At 40.6% G+C, this 14806-nt stretch overlaps 1 protein-coding gene across 1 annotated transcript in view; it reads right to left on the bottom strand.

Annotated features, from left to right (window-relative positions):
• The window catches only part of DAAM1 (dishevelled associated activator of morphogenesis 1), a 181028-nt gene that overhangs the window by 107934 nt on the left and 58288 nt on the right, over positions 1-14806 (bottom strand). Inside the window, 1 exon segment of the mRNA XM_007986822.3 lies at positions 574-793. Coding sequence (XP_007985013.2) covers positions 574-756 — 183 coding nt within the window. The 5' untranslated portion in view covers positions 757-793.

Here is a 14806-nt window from a genome sequence, read left to right as displayed (position 1 = left end):
TACTCTTGATTCTAAAATATGATAGTATCTATAAAAAGATTCCCACAACAGTTATTATTCTAATCCTATCACTAGGCTAAATAACGATGCTGTACTTAAGTAATAATGTCTTTCACCAAAGGATCAACAACAGGATGGGAAGTATGACTATTTTAAAAAATACATTAATACTGTATATTCGGTGTGGGGGTAGGGGAGCACTAGGGAATCCCGATAGGTGTGAAGTAAACGAAGGATATGCATACATGTATAGACTAAGGATTGGGATGGAGACAAATTAAGAAGGGCAACTTAAGATGCAGTACTGCCACATATTTGAAGAACTGAAGGTCTAAATCCCTCCACCCACTTAAAGCGCCAGCAAAGCACTTGGATGTGGTAATACTACCCTCTTCTAACTCTTCCTTCTCCACAGATTTAGTGCTGACGTGAGGGTGCAAAACATAAAGGTGAATGGGGGCCATTTCACTGAAAAGGAAAAGTCCGTGTCAAACCAAACCAACTCATTCACATCCTCTCCTCTTCTCCTTCCCTGGCTCCCCACCAATGCCAGGATAGAAAATTAGGACTCACCACCAGTTCACTGAACATGACATCCAGCTCCTCCACAGGGGGCATGGGCAATGCTGGCTCCATGGTCTGAAGCGCAAAGTTGCTATCGTTTCGCAGCCGATACGTGATTTCTGGGTGATCATTATTTCGGAAACAGCAAAAGATGAATGAAATACCTCGTCCACCTCTCTTTCGTGGGGCCATGGTTGAATTCTGTTCTATTTCTTGATGTGACTAAACTCTGCAAAAAGAGGATATGACTTGGTTAAGAGTACAGGAACAGACAAAATGGTTTTTAAAAGCCCAGACCAACTCAAGAAAGAGCTCCGTGTGCTGGCGACATTGTGTGCACCCTGCAGGGCACAGAAAGAACAACACCGAGTGGGTTTAGAGTCCACCTGGGCAGAGAACACACACCCTTCTATTCATTTGTTGACTGTTTCCTGCAATAACTGCTGAGCAAACAGGACAACTCCAGCCACTCTCCCGACAACATACACTCTAATTACACTGAGCTACTGTCTGTTCTTTGTACATCACATTCCCTTTCCTGCCGACCTAATTTGTTCTTGTTACTCTTCTTGAAAGAATGACCTTCTCTTCCTTGCCCCCTAGAAGATCTCAAAATAAAAACAGAGGGTTGGAGAACTACTTATTTTCACTTTTACCCTTTTGAATCCAAATTTTCACGACAAAAATATGTTTTTAATGATGATAGACGGTATGTTTTAAGTTACAACTGTATATATTGCCTTGGAAAGATTTCCAGTTGATACTGTCTATTGAAAAAAACCACGTCAAAGAAGAACAATAGGCATAGCATGATGCCATTGTGTCTTTTTAAAAACGTCATACAAAAAGCCATACATATACATTTATTTCCACCAAATGGTCCAAAAGGATAGACAACAAATCCCTAATTCCTCTCTTCTGAGAGTGGACTAAGATTAGAAGGCAATAAAAAGAATGTTCTTTTCATGCTTTTTCAAGAATAGTGGACACATTTAGATGTATAACTGTTATAAGTCTTCAATGTTTAAAAAGAGATGAGGTTAAAAGAAAAAAAAAAAGGTAGGATGAGAATTGGTCCTTCAAGAGATGGAAGGGCAGGGGAGGAGAAACGTATCTTGGTCAGGGAAGGTGATAGAACAAGGCTGTGAATGCATTATTTATACACTTAAATATAGAAGTATACACATAGAAGAAAGACTAGGGTCAAGTTTGTCAACATTTAACAAATCTGGACAGTGAGAAAACAGATGCCTTCTTTGAATTTTTTTTTTTGTTCTTAAGTTTTAAAAGTAAACTCCAACCCATTGACTTACGGCATCTTCCAAATCAGATAATCCAACTCCAAAATGTGTAGCCAATTTCTTGATTTTGTAATTAATACTACTATGTAAATAAGTAAAAGCACTCATAAACAACTATAATTTCCAGAGACTTCTACAGTCTAGTCCTTAGCTGACTTGAAGTGAAAGTGGTCTCTACCGTTAGGAACTGGGAGGGTCTGTGATGGAGAGGGAGGGAAAGGACAAAAGCAGTGTGTCTATCACAGAGTCCACAATGATGCTGTAAGTGGCTCTTAAACAAAGACTAAGTCAAACATCCAATGTCCTGTTCTCTGGAAGCATATGTCTTCTGGCCTAGGGTGTACTCGTGCAAGGTCACACTGAGACATATGTCATAATTGGGATTCCTTTGGCAAATGTGCATTAATACCTACTATGTACCAGGAATGACAGTAGTCGCCTAAGCATATGGAAATGAACAGGTCACTCACTAGAAGCTCATAATCTAGTGAGAGACAGTAGTTCACCAGATAGTTATAATAAAGGTAATATGCCAGTAAGTGCCATGTAAACTGAGCAGGAATTACCTAAGAATCTGGGGGTGGTCCCTGACGGATGAGTGGAGTTTTGACAGAATATGGAAAACAGGGTCTTTAGGCAGAGGGAAGAGTACAAGCAAAGGCATGGGGTAGGAAGAAGCATGAAGGATACAGGGAATGAGTGGTATGGTACAGACTGTGCTGTATATACCACCATCTTCTCAGAGCAGAGCTCTGGCTCTCATCTCCCTGCTGAAAATCTGCCAATGGCTCCCCAATACCATTCTAAATTGGCTTTCAGTGGATTTCAGCTCAACTTTTGTCTTTCCTAATTCCTCAAAAATATCCCACACGTTACTCAACAGGCATTTTCGATGCCCTGTAAACATCTTGCACTCCTCTCACCTTCCACCCAAGTAGACCACTCATTCCTTCTCGCTCTTGCCTTTGTCTAGCAACATCCTCCCACCCTGAAAGTACCAATCCTGAGAGTACACCCACTGCTGCTGATAGCTGAAATTCAGTTCTGCATTTCCGAAGGGCAATTTATCAAAGTCTTAAAGTGGTCACACATTTTGACCTAGTATTTCTACTTCTGAAAATGTATGCTTAGGAAATATTCAGAGACATTATCAAAAATGTTTTCACAGCAGTTTCCAAAGCATTATCTATAAGAGCAAATAAGGGCACAGGATAAGTGCTTGTAATGAAGAACCATACAGAAAAGGTAAATAAATTATGGTACAACTAGATAACAGACTACCAAGCAGCCCTTCGTAAAAGAATATTTAATGACATGCAAACACGTAAAGAATAAACAATACAGTGTCCCATTTTTGTGAGAAAAAATTTACATATATGAGCAGGCAAAAAGGACAAAATAAATAAAATGCAGGCAGCAGTTAGTTCTGTGACAAATGTAGAGATTACCTTGTTTGTTTTAACAAACAAAAAGATTCTTCTGCACTTCCTAAGTTGGCATATTGAAGACATACTACTTTCACAATAAATAAAGTGAGATTTTAAAAACCCATTGATATGATTATCTGCTTACATTAGAGACGGAGATGAGTATGAGTATGCAAAAATGTTCCTATCAAAAATATCCAAGTTAGGTTAATCTACATACCAGCTTTCAAACTATCTGTGGTAAAGAACTAGTTGTTTTCATCCAATCTGTTATAAACTGAAAGATCTCAGCAATGTCAAATTGCTATAAAAGTTTACATGCTTAATCTCAATTCTTTTTTTTTTTTTTTTTTTTTTTTTGAGACAGAGTCTCACTCTGTTGCCCAGACTGGAGTACAGTGGTGTGATCTCGGCTCACTGCAACCTCTGTCTCCCAGGTTCATGCCATTCTCCTGCCTCGGCCTCCCGAGTGGCTGGGACCACAGGCGCCCGCTGCCACGTCCAGCTAATTTTTTGTATTTTTAGTAGAGATGGGGTTTCACCATGTTAGCCAGGATGGTCTCGGTCTCCCGACCTCGTGATCCACCGGCCTTGGCTTCCCAAAGTGCTAGGATTACAGGCGTGAGCCACTGTGCCCAACCTAATCTCAATTATTGTACCCAACACAGGTAGGCAACAGCAGTGCTGATGTACATTAGGACATGGGAGTCATGACCTATCTCATTAAAATATAACTGTTAATATTTGTCTCTGGTATGTGTCCTCAGAGCTGGGCCTACAACCCACTCGGAAGCCAGGCCAGTGTCACATATCTTATCCTCGGTAAACTAAAGAGAGATCATTCTGGGACTACCAACAAGGTCTGTATGACTGTGGGAGATGGGGAAGTGTTGCCCAGGAAGACAGGGCAGGAAGGCAGTGTTCAGGCTACTGGAAAATGAGGGCAAGAAAATAAAGTAGGCTAAAATAGGCAAGGGCCAGCTCATGGAGGGTCCTATGGCCCACATTCAGACTTCAAAGCTCATTTCCAGCCATCTCTTTCAGGCAGTCTTGCTAATCTGCTTAACTAGATATGGTCTGGGCTCTCTTAGCATTTTGTGACCTCCATCATGTACAGCCAACAGTTACTGCAAATAGAGGTCTGGGTCTTTATTTCCTCACTGAAGAATCAACTCATGAGGAAAAGTGACATGGCACATGTCATTTAGTGTTTTGCACATAGGGGTACAATCAAAGTATTTACAGAATAAACAAACATAGCAACAGTTTTCCTTTTGCATGTTACAAGTTTCACTTAAACCCAAGTTATAGTACATTCTGGCTGTACTGAGGAGGGGCGAGAAGTAGTGGGTAATGTTAAGATCTAAAAATCAGTCCAAAGCATTTTCAAGTCTTAAAAAGAAAATCCCAACAGTTTTATAAACAAAAGAATATGAAGTTCTTGGCTAGTTTCAAAGATGGGTAGTAAGACACAGGGTCTACTACATTTAAGAACCTAATTGAAATCCTTTCAATAAGCACCAAAATACTGCCTTTGATGGTAATTTGTATATGGAAGCCTCAGTGAAACCCAAAGGCCAAGTTTTTATGCTGACTCCTCCACGGATCCCCAAATACAAAGTCCTTTCCTAAACTCATCCCTAAACTCTAGATGATGGCATGTGTTGGAGATTTTCAACAGGCATCCACTTTTCCCCATATATGGAGCTCCACTATTCCGAGCCTAGTCTCTTAGATATAGACCAAAACAGGAAACAAAAGGAATCATTCCACTGGACCCCTCAGAAGCACCTGCCCACCTTAACTGCCCTAGCACTTCACTGACGAGTGATCCCAACAACTGCCCTGTATATATGATTTAATACGCATATTTGCACCCATCACTTCATTTCATCATCCCCATTTCACAGGTGAGACTTAAGATGGAAGGAGGTAGGCCATCAGGAAGACAGAAGTTTGAGGGGCCACACACTGGAGAGAGGTCTCTGCACTGGCCCTTAACAACTTGATTTTCCAGCCCCCATCTCCCAATACCCTGAATGCTGCCCATGCCCTTACACACTTGATTTGCTGGTAGAGATGTTTATGCAGAGAAGCCCATACATCATAAAAGTAACAACAGCTTCCCTAGCCCATCATATCCATCCATTTCATCATTAAGTCAAATGTTTATCAAGTAAAAATTATGAGCCAAATATTCCAAACACTGTGCTGGGCACTAAGGGAAAAGAGATGAAAATGAGAAAAAGATGCCTGTGTGCTTTGGGGAAGGCAGGAAAAAAAAATCAAGAAAACTAAAACGTTATTTCTGAAGTTGGCTCATGTTACAGGGGATGCAAAGAAGAAAGTGAAGGGCAATGGTGGTAGTGGTGGGAGGGCAGCTCCTTCAGATAGTATGATCAGGGAGGGCCTCTCCTGATCACAGGCATTTAAGCGGAGACCTGATGGATAAAATGGGACCAGTCTTGCAAAGTGCTGGGGAAGACGATTCCAGGTTAAAGGAGGTATGTGTGAAGACCAGGGCAGGTGGGGAGCTGGCACATTTCAGTCACTAGGGAAGACCAATGTGGCTGAAGCCTAATGAGCCATGGTGGATGCTGAGTCGTGGGGGTGCTAGGAAGGAAGAGGCTGAAGATGGCGGGGCCCAGACCAGAGGAGCCACATGCTAGAAGGTGGTCTCTGCCCTGGCCCTTGCCAACTTTATTTTCCAGCCAACATCTCCCAATACCCTAAACATGCCTCATACGCAGGCATCCGCATGCCCTCATCAGACCTCGGCAATGGTCGCACTTCTTAGCCCACACATCTACAGTGTCCTCAGCCTGGGGTGTCTTCCTTATCTGACTCTTCCACTCAGCATTCAAGATTCTGCTCAAATACTGCTGCTTTGTAGGCCTTCAGTTTCCCAGAACTGTTACACATTTCTTTCTACACATCTAGCATGATATACATACTTCAGTGTCTTTTTTTTTTTTTTTTTTTTTTTAAATGTCCATTTCCCCTACTAGTCTATGAGATCCTGAAGGCAGGGACTAAGTTTTAGTCAATCCCTGGCACGTAGTATATTCTCAACAAATGTTTGTTGAATGCAAAAGTATAAATGCCTAAGTGAACAGATGGTCTTACCTCTGAATGTCAGAGAAATGTGACTGGGTGTTCTTCCCATAGTTGTCTGCAGATCTGTTTTCAAACCCACCAAGACATTTGAAGCCAATCCGATCGTTGAGTTCTCCTTAGGCACTTGTCAAGCTTTCTCATGCTGACAGAAGTCTCATAAACGAATTCCATCCTTGGGATATTTGCAGCTTTCCAGCTTCCCAAGAGTGAGGAGTTTCTGGCCAAACTAGCTGGTGCGTAGTTTTTCAACTCATTCCCAAGTAAGTGCCATTGAAAAGAGACTCACTGATAAAATCTTTTAGACATTTCCCCAATATCTTATATTCAGTCAACATTTTGCCCAAGAAAACATTCACTTACTCAGCCATCATGATCTGAACTTCCTCAATATACCCACAGAGTGTTAGGTACTGGAGACACAGATTAAGAAAACTCAAAATGCCATTTGGGGAGATAATAGACTAGTGCAGACATACAGCAGGGAGGGGAGTTGGTCCTTTTCCTGTCCGATGAAGAGGAAATGCATAGTTCCTGAAACTAGGGACCTAGGTTTCCACATCGGTCTCTTTTTAATCAGATCAGCCTGAGGAAGAGGACTAATTCCACCATGACAGCTGGGCCCTGAACCAGAGCACATCTTCTAATCTCAGCTTCTGGCATTGCTGCAGAGGAAGAAGTCACCTCTGGGACATCCAAACTGCAATCCATCTGTAACATTACAGATGACTATTGCTATGCTGTGCACAAGGAAACAATTAAAAAAGCTTCTTAAGATTCTGGAGCAGGTGCATTTTCCTTAGCAAAGAGCAAGAAATCCAATCCATCTGTGGCCTAGCTAGAAGTCAGAGTCATTTGTACTGCTCTTTAACAAAACAAGCAAGACTCTCAATGTAGCAACAGTCAAAAACTGAGGCCAAATTTTAGGGAATGTGGATGATGATAATTATGACGGTAAAACATTGGAAAACAACCTATAGTCCACAAGAAAACCCTCCCTAACACTTTCCTTTGATAATGCCAAGTCATAATATATGTGATATGTAAAGTTTGTTTTCCACAAAGCAAGACACAATCAGTATTTAATACATGAGTGAAATGTTAAGGTTGTCATAACAAAACAGATTTTCGCTGATATGCAGACTCTTAATTGGTTCATCAGGACTTCTGCCACACATTTATAAGATGACTGTCCAGACTGAGGAATCCAATTGCCAAGGTTTTCCTCTAGCTGGAGGGGTTTAGGGGAAATGGCAGTCAAGATATGCTGGAGGAAGGGAGGGAGGGACAATGAGTTCCTGAGAGCCACCAGCTTGGTTGAAGTTGTGAGAGTTTTTACATCCACTTGCAAAGGGCAGTGGGAACCATAATTGTTCTTCCCCACTTCTATTACATGAATCAAGATGGACAGCATCTGACATTGAATTTTCCTAAGAATTATAATGCCAACACTAAAATATAGTCATTGTTCTGGTACTATAAATGGTCTCTGGAATTTCTGAAACAATAGAATTCATGTCACAACCATAAAAAGAAGGACAAGAAAACAGAGTTATGCAATAAGAGCAACTTTAAAGAGAAAGGTTGGGGGACCCTCCACGTTAGTTGCCACACCCATGTTTTCAGAACTGCAGTTTACCTCACATTTTGCAGTTTTCCAAAGGGCCCTGATGTGTAATTTGCGTTGCAACAACACAATAATGTTAACCCAAATTGTCTTATCAAGAAAAATGTGAAAGGAAAAAAATTGCTTTGCTTCTCTCCTTGGCCATCCCTCTCCTCTCTCACATTCCTCATGTCTGGTTTCATTTTGCAAATACACCAGATGCCAAATACTATTTGGAGCTTAAAAAAAAAAAATCACGAGTTGTAGTCTAAAGCTTATAGGAGAAACGTCTGAAAGGGAATTGTGTTTTCCCTGCAGGTTTCAACATCCTCTCCATCAGGAAACGGAAAGGGCGTTTCTCAGTCAGTGTGTCAGTGGAGGGACAGCCCTGCCCATACACTTGGTCCCAAAAGGATGTTCTAATAGGGCACTTCTTGGAGTGGCTCCTGGAACTTCACCCAGCAGTCGATCCTCTAGACCCAGTAACTTTTCTGAGGCAAGAAGAAAACAATGAGAGCATCTATGGACAGGGAAACCAATATGCAAATGTTCAAAAAAGCCATTAGCACCCTGAAAACACTTTCTACTTCTGTCTGCTCTCTCTGCCTCAGCATAGGCAGGGGACACAGAGTGGAAGCCAGAACTGCCCACTCCCTTCCCCACTTTCTCCCTAGATAAGGGAGGAGGGCACCCAGGTGAAGTCCATGCATACCCTCAGGCCAGACCAAGCCTCAACCAGCATGTAATTAACAGTCCTTTTCCAAGCCCTACCAGAAACACTATGCCCAACCCCGCATGTAAACAGCAAAGAAGAGGACCTCCAAGTTTTGATCCTAAAAAGCTGGCAACAACTGTTCTGTGTCACGTAATACCATAACCATGGGTTTAGGGTATAAATCCCTAAAGCCAATATAACAAGGTTCTTGAGTTAGGAAGTTTGTGCTGTTCACGTGACAGAAACCAGAGTGTGGAAGCCAAGACATCTCGTCTAGATCATCTGGGAGAGGAGCCAAATCCAAAGTGTCCTTGGAGCACCCTGAAGACATCACAGCTCACAGAGAGCTGTGCCCTCCCCCTGCTGACCTGTTGCTAGTCTGTGAGTTAAGTCAATAAACAACTGTAAGCTGAAGTCAAAAGAAATGCAAATAATTTTCTCCCTCTGGGTTCCAATCTGCCTCTAAGGGATCCGCTCAGATACTGTACAAAGACAAATTTAAATTGTGGGGGCTACAAAAACATAAAACATTACAACTCCACTGCCAGCTTTGTCATATCAAAGCTCTCCCTCTGATCTAAGAGGCCAAGTTTTGTTCTTTACAAATGTACAAAAGAATGCAACTTTCCTGAATCACCAGCAGCTCTTTCAAAAATCTGAGAGTAAGGCCATCAGTCATGGAAAAGAATACTTGTATGTTGCAAGATACCGGCAGTCACCTGTACTCTACACACACTGCTCCAAGTGCATGATCCCTAAAGTCAGTCTTCACAAATATAGGTGAATGTGGCTGCCTCTGAAAATGTCCCCCCACCACAATGACCACACTTTTGGTATTTAAGGCTTCAGATCTTCCCAAACAAGCAGTCAACCCTTTGATGCCATCCACATAGAAAACGCAAATAATGTTAAAAGACATTGTTTCAAAAAGAAATATATTATTAGGCATTTTTTAACTTCCTCACAACTGAAATAATGCAGGCGAATTTTGAGATGCGAAGTTGAACGTACGTATACTTAATTTCAACAATTATGTTTACCATAACTTGAAGCAAAGTTTACTATGGATTAAAGAAGATACTGGAGGTACTCTGGGCTGAGGGATCATAGTCACACTAAGTCTCTCTCCCTGGTGAGGCCTAGACAGGGTCCCCTGGGGAAGTGAGTACTGCTCCCAGTCCTCACAGCCCCAAACCAGATGCTGTTCAATCTTGTTCCTTCTCAAACATTGTAACTATATTTTATCATGGAGGCATTTTATTGCCAAGAAGGTATAATTTTTATTTCTGCATAGGCTTCTGTGGAGAAAAATGGCTCTTGGCATACTTGGTAAATGACAGTTTACTGAACTGAAAATAAAGAAATAAAATTTTGCCCAGGGGACTTTATATGTTCATGTTTATACTGAAAGCAAATTTTAAAACTCACTAATTACCTTCCTCTTTTTATGTTCTTCTACTTTTATGCCAAGATTACTTTAATACAATTGCAACAGGAGAAAATGAAACATCACAAAGAACAAAGACTCTTGCTTAAAATTAGCCTCACTCTCTGGTAACAATTAAGAAACCTCCAACTTTCTCATGCAGATGCCTGTGCTTTCCAGTTAGGGAAAAACTGATAGACACAATATCACATGGGCAGCCGCAGAATTGCAACACAGGTTCAAATAACAGCTCCACCACTTCTTTCTTGGAATGACTTTAGGAAACAGACTTACATCCTCTGAAACTCAGTTTTATCATCTGTAAAAATGAAGTTGTACATATTTTTGCCTCCCCTCTGTTGTAAGAAAGTGAATTTAAGATGGTTTACAATGAAAACACAATGAGACCAAACTTTTAACACAGAATGAAACACAGAAAGTCAAGGTGGGAGAAACCCAGGGGGCTGTACATGAAAAAAATCTAAGAGTAGGAAAGCTAGAGCACAACACTTTGGTGTGAGCTTCCAAGCAACCCATGCAAAAAAAGAAAATGGATGGATCATGTAGCTCTTACCCACTAATTAAACATGCCAATTCATGTTTCATGCCAAGGGGAAGATTACTTCTTAGCCCAGGCAGAAACTATTCACAGGCGTAGTCTAAAAGCTAAATGAGATGCTCTGTCTCCTCACACCATCTAGCACCCCGAAGTACTCAAGAAATGTCTGATGGCTTTTAAGTGGACACTATAAAGGGAAGTGGGAACTACATTAAAAAGTTGGGGACAAGGATTTATTTGTTAACTACTGTTTGGTGGAAATATGTTAACCAGATTCCTTTCTCTGACATTCCTGTGTGTATCAGCAGAGTAAATTCTTGGCATGGGACTGGTTTAATCTCTATAGGGCAGTTGTCATCACTAAATCAAGGGCTCTGCAGGTTGGTCAGCTTATCTTCAAATTGTGGGAAATTCTCTCAGGGTTTCTGGAGCAGGATGGAAAAGGCATTTTTTTTAAAAAGTTTTCCTATATATTTTGAAGAATTCAGCAGGTTTAATATTCCAATCCAACCAATTGTACAAAAATTCTCACATTTGCATACCCAATTTAGTTACTGCAAGGACATTGATATTTGCAATATTGATATGATTCCCCTTGATATCCTGAGTCACTGATCACATCTACTTATCCTTCTACTTTCTAAGTCTGAAGGTATCTTCTCTGGCCAAGAAGCGATTGTGAACTGATTACCAAGATAGAAAATCTACCGCAAACCCTCAAGATATAAGCACCCAGGGCCACTGGCTTTCACACTTTTTCCTCAGAAAGATCATTCTGAACACATGTGGACACTGCCACAATTTGCCATTACAAATGTAAAAAATGTTTAGAGAGAGCTAAGTATATGGTGATTCCTGAGTTGAAAATCACAGTGTGGCAAGCTGTTTATTAGAGCTTGAGTCTCTCCACAATGCCTGCTGCTCAGAGGGGCTCATTTGGGGCAGCGCGCTGAGCTTTGCATCATGGCCAGCACTATACCACACCTCGGTTCCAGCTTTTCTTAATGCATCCTGCTGATGATGCGGCAAGGAGAAGCCACCCAGAAACAATGACAGAGTCACATTATAAAAACTGGAACTCCCTTCAAAAACAGCACCCTGCTCTTCGTAAAAATCCTACTTCCAAATTTTACATAATGGATGTTCATAAGAGGCATATGGAAAGATGATGAACGCTTCAACTGTATGCAAGATGAAGTATAGAAATAAGGCAGTGGAGAGGACAGCTGCCTCTAATGCTGTCCTGTTTCAGGTGTTGTGTGGCTCTGGGAGGTATTGCTACACATCTTCTCTGATGATTAAAGTAAAGGCATTAAGTTGGTATGTCAGCCTATAAAATTTCATTCCAAAGACACAACATTAAAAAGACTTAGAGAAATAACGCCTTGACACAGAACTTCCCCAACCTCCCTTCATGTTGGGAACTTTCATAAGCATTTAGATATACAACCCTCCAAATATACAACAAACTTAAAGGAAAAAAAAAACAAAACGCTACAGAGTGAAAGAGGGAAGAACCTCAGACCCACAGTAGGCAATCTCGTAACTGTGGATGGGAAAGTCAATTGTATCACCTCAGTGGAAGGCAACCTGACAGTGTCTGTTATTATGTTAATGCACTGGCCCTTTGATCCACATCTTACACTTTCTAGCTACATGAAAGCAAACTTTCTAGATTGCTTATCTAAGAAGTTGACCTACAGATATATTCATACACAGGCACCAAGACGTATCAACAAAGGTGTTCATTACAACCTTGAAATAGAAAACAGGTTTCCTAACTTGTAATAGAGAATCACGTGTCTTTTAGTAGGGGAATGTTTTAATAAATGTTATCTCATTCTTCAACAACAATGCTGTACCACACACCAATAAAATTGGAATCTCTGGTGTTGGGGCCCAGGCATGAGTGTTTTTCCAAGCCCCACAGGTGATTCCAATGTGCAGCAAAGTTTGAGAAATAGTGCTAAAGAACCCTATGCCCAGGGTTACAAAGAACATACTAGGTCCACAGGACTGACATGAAAAAAATGAACATATTCAGAAGAAAAGACAGAGAAGAAGAAAGAAAGGTTTATAACAATATATATGTAGCACCATTATGTTTAAAAACTGTATTTGCAGCAATATGTATGTACATACCTATATATAGGATGTATATAGTTCCAGAACTGTTTCAAGTATTAACTGAAAGACAACTAAAGTATTTAACCAAGTGCTTAGCCCCCACACACAAGATGCTCAATAAATGTTGGCTATTATTTCCATGTGTACCTAAGTTTGTCTCTGTGGAATCTATATGGAGTTTCAAGTGGCTAAGGAACTCTCCTGAGTGCATAATGCAGGTGACAGCATCCTACTGAAAAAAGGGTATTTGCAAGCCTTCTCAATAACCCCATTAAAACTCTAAGTATACACCTCAACAACTCCTTAGTTGTTATATTGACTCTTTTGTTTAAAATTACAGCTTGCTTTTTGTGCATACTTGAAACCCATGCCCATAAATGCAGACAGTTTCACTGTCAGTATTTTACTCATTTGTAAATCCACCAAAATGGTCCATTTAAAAGTTTTTCTATGTTAGCCAACAAATTTAAACACTTCAATGTAATGTTAGATGCAAACTTGAGGAAATACAGAGAGGAAGAATGTTCCCAAGGTTGCAGGCACCAGCTACAGGGATAACAATGGGACAGACTTTTAAACAATGATTTGTTTTGTTTTAAATTCTGTATGTTCCAAGATGTAATTTTAAGAGACTCTCTGGTTCACTAAAGCCATTATGTCAGAAGTTCTTCAAACAGTCTCAGGGCCAGTTAGAAGAGAACATGGGGAGTTCTACTAATTTTTTCCTTTTATTGGACTTTGTTTCAATTATAGTTCTATTTGTGGATCAGAAATCACAAGGGTATCACAAATATACCCAAGAATAAGAGATTTTAGTATGTTCATAAACGAATGAAACTTACTACCTGGCACATTTTAAAGATGCAATCAAATGTATTTAAAATTTATATTTTTATAGGACTGAATTCAGTATAATTTCCAAAACTCTCCTCTACTTCCAGGTACTGTAAAAAAGAGTGCATATAAGCCACATTTTATCCTACTTAGACACTGAATGTGTGGCTGCAGCAATTTTAAAGCGGGTTCCCAGTAATTTTCTCAAGTACATGCTCCTAAAGTTCTATCTTTAAAGGGTAAAATGTTTGAAGTTCTCCTTATCAATGAATAAAAAAGTCATCACACTGTTTATAGAATAAAATGAAAAATGGTAACTGAATTTACAAGGGGAAAGAGATGGTATTTGAGAATGAGAAGGAACTTATGATTTTTATCAAGAAATATGAAATTGAGGTCTGAATGCTAACAATAGTCCTATAAGATCTCTAATTACCTCCTGAATACACTTTCCAACTTTATGTAGTTGCAACCTAATTCCCTCAAATATGGGCACTTAATATTCATTACAGACAGTTGGAAAGGAAATCAATGATTTTGAGAACAGCAAAATATTAGCAGTTTCATGGTATCAGTCCCAGTGAAATAAAATTGACATTATTTTGGAAGCAAATATCCACTGAAAAAGAACAATGGAGTTTTCTGAAACTGTTACAAACTTCTAGAACATAAGTACACAGGGCTCCCAGGACAAGGATGCCAATGGAACATGTCTACCAAGCTTTGGGAAAATGCCTAAGATGCCAGGAATTTGTTCTGCTGTGTTAATAGGCTCCTTTGGCAATTGAATTCCAAGTGACTTCTGGAATGACCTAGGAAGAACTGAGTAATGATGTCATTTCCAGGTAGAAGGAAGTCACACGAAAGCAGATCCTTGAAGAAATACAAAACTGAGGGATGGGCCAGGCGTGGTTGCTCAGGCCTGTAATCCCAGCACTTTGGGAGGCCAAGGCGGGCGGTCACGAGGTCAGGAGATCGAGACCATCCTGGCTAACATGGTGAAACCCTATCTCTACTAAAAATACAAAAAATTAGCCGGGCAAGGTGGCGGGCGCCTATAGTCCCAGCTACTTGGGAGGCTGAGGCAGGAGAATGGCGTGAACCCAGGAGGCAGGCGGAGGTTGCAGTGAGCA

The sequence above is a fragment of the Chlorocebus sabaeus genome, chromosome 24 (genome assembly GCF_047675955.1).
Source record: "Chlorocebus sabaeus isolate Y175 chromosome 24, mChlSab1.0.hap1, whole genome shotgun sequence".
Lineage (NCBI taxonomy): Eukaryota > Metazoa > Chordata > Mammalia > Primates > Cercopithecidae > Chlorocebus > Chlorocebus sabaeus.
Note: the sequence above shows the minus strand (reverse complement) of the source record. Positions and strands in the feature narration are given on the sequence as shown.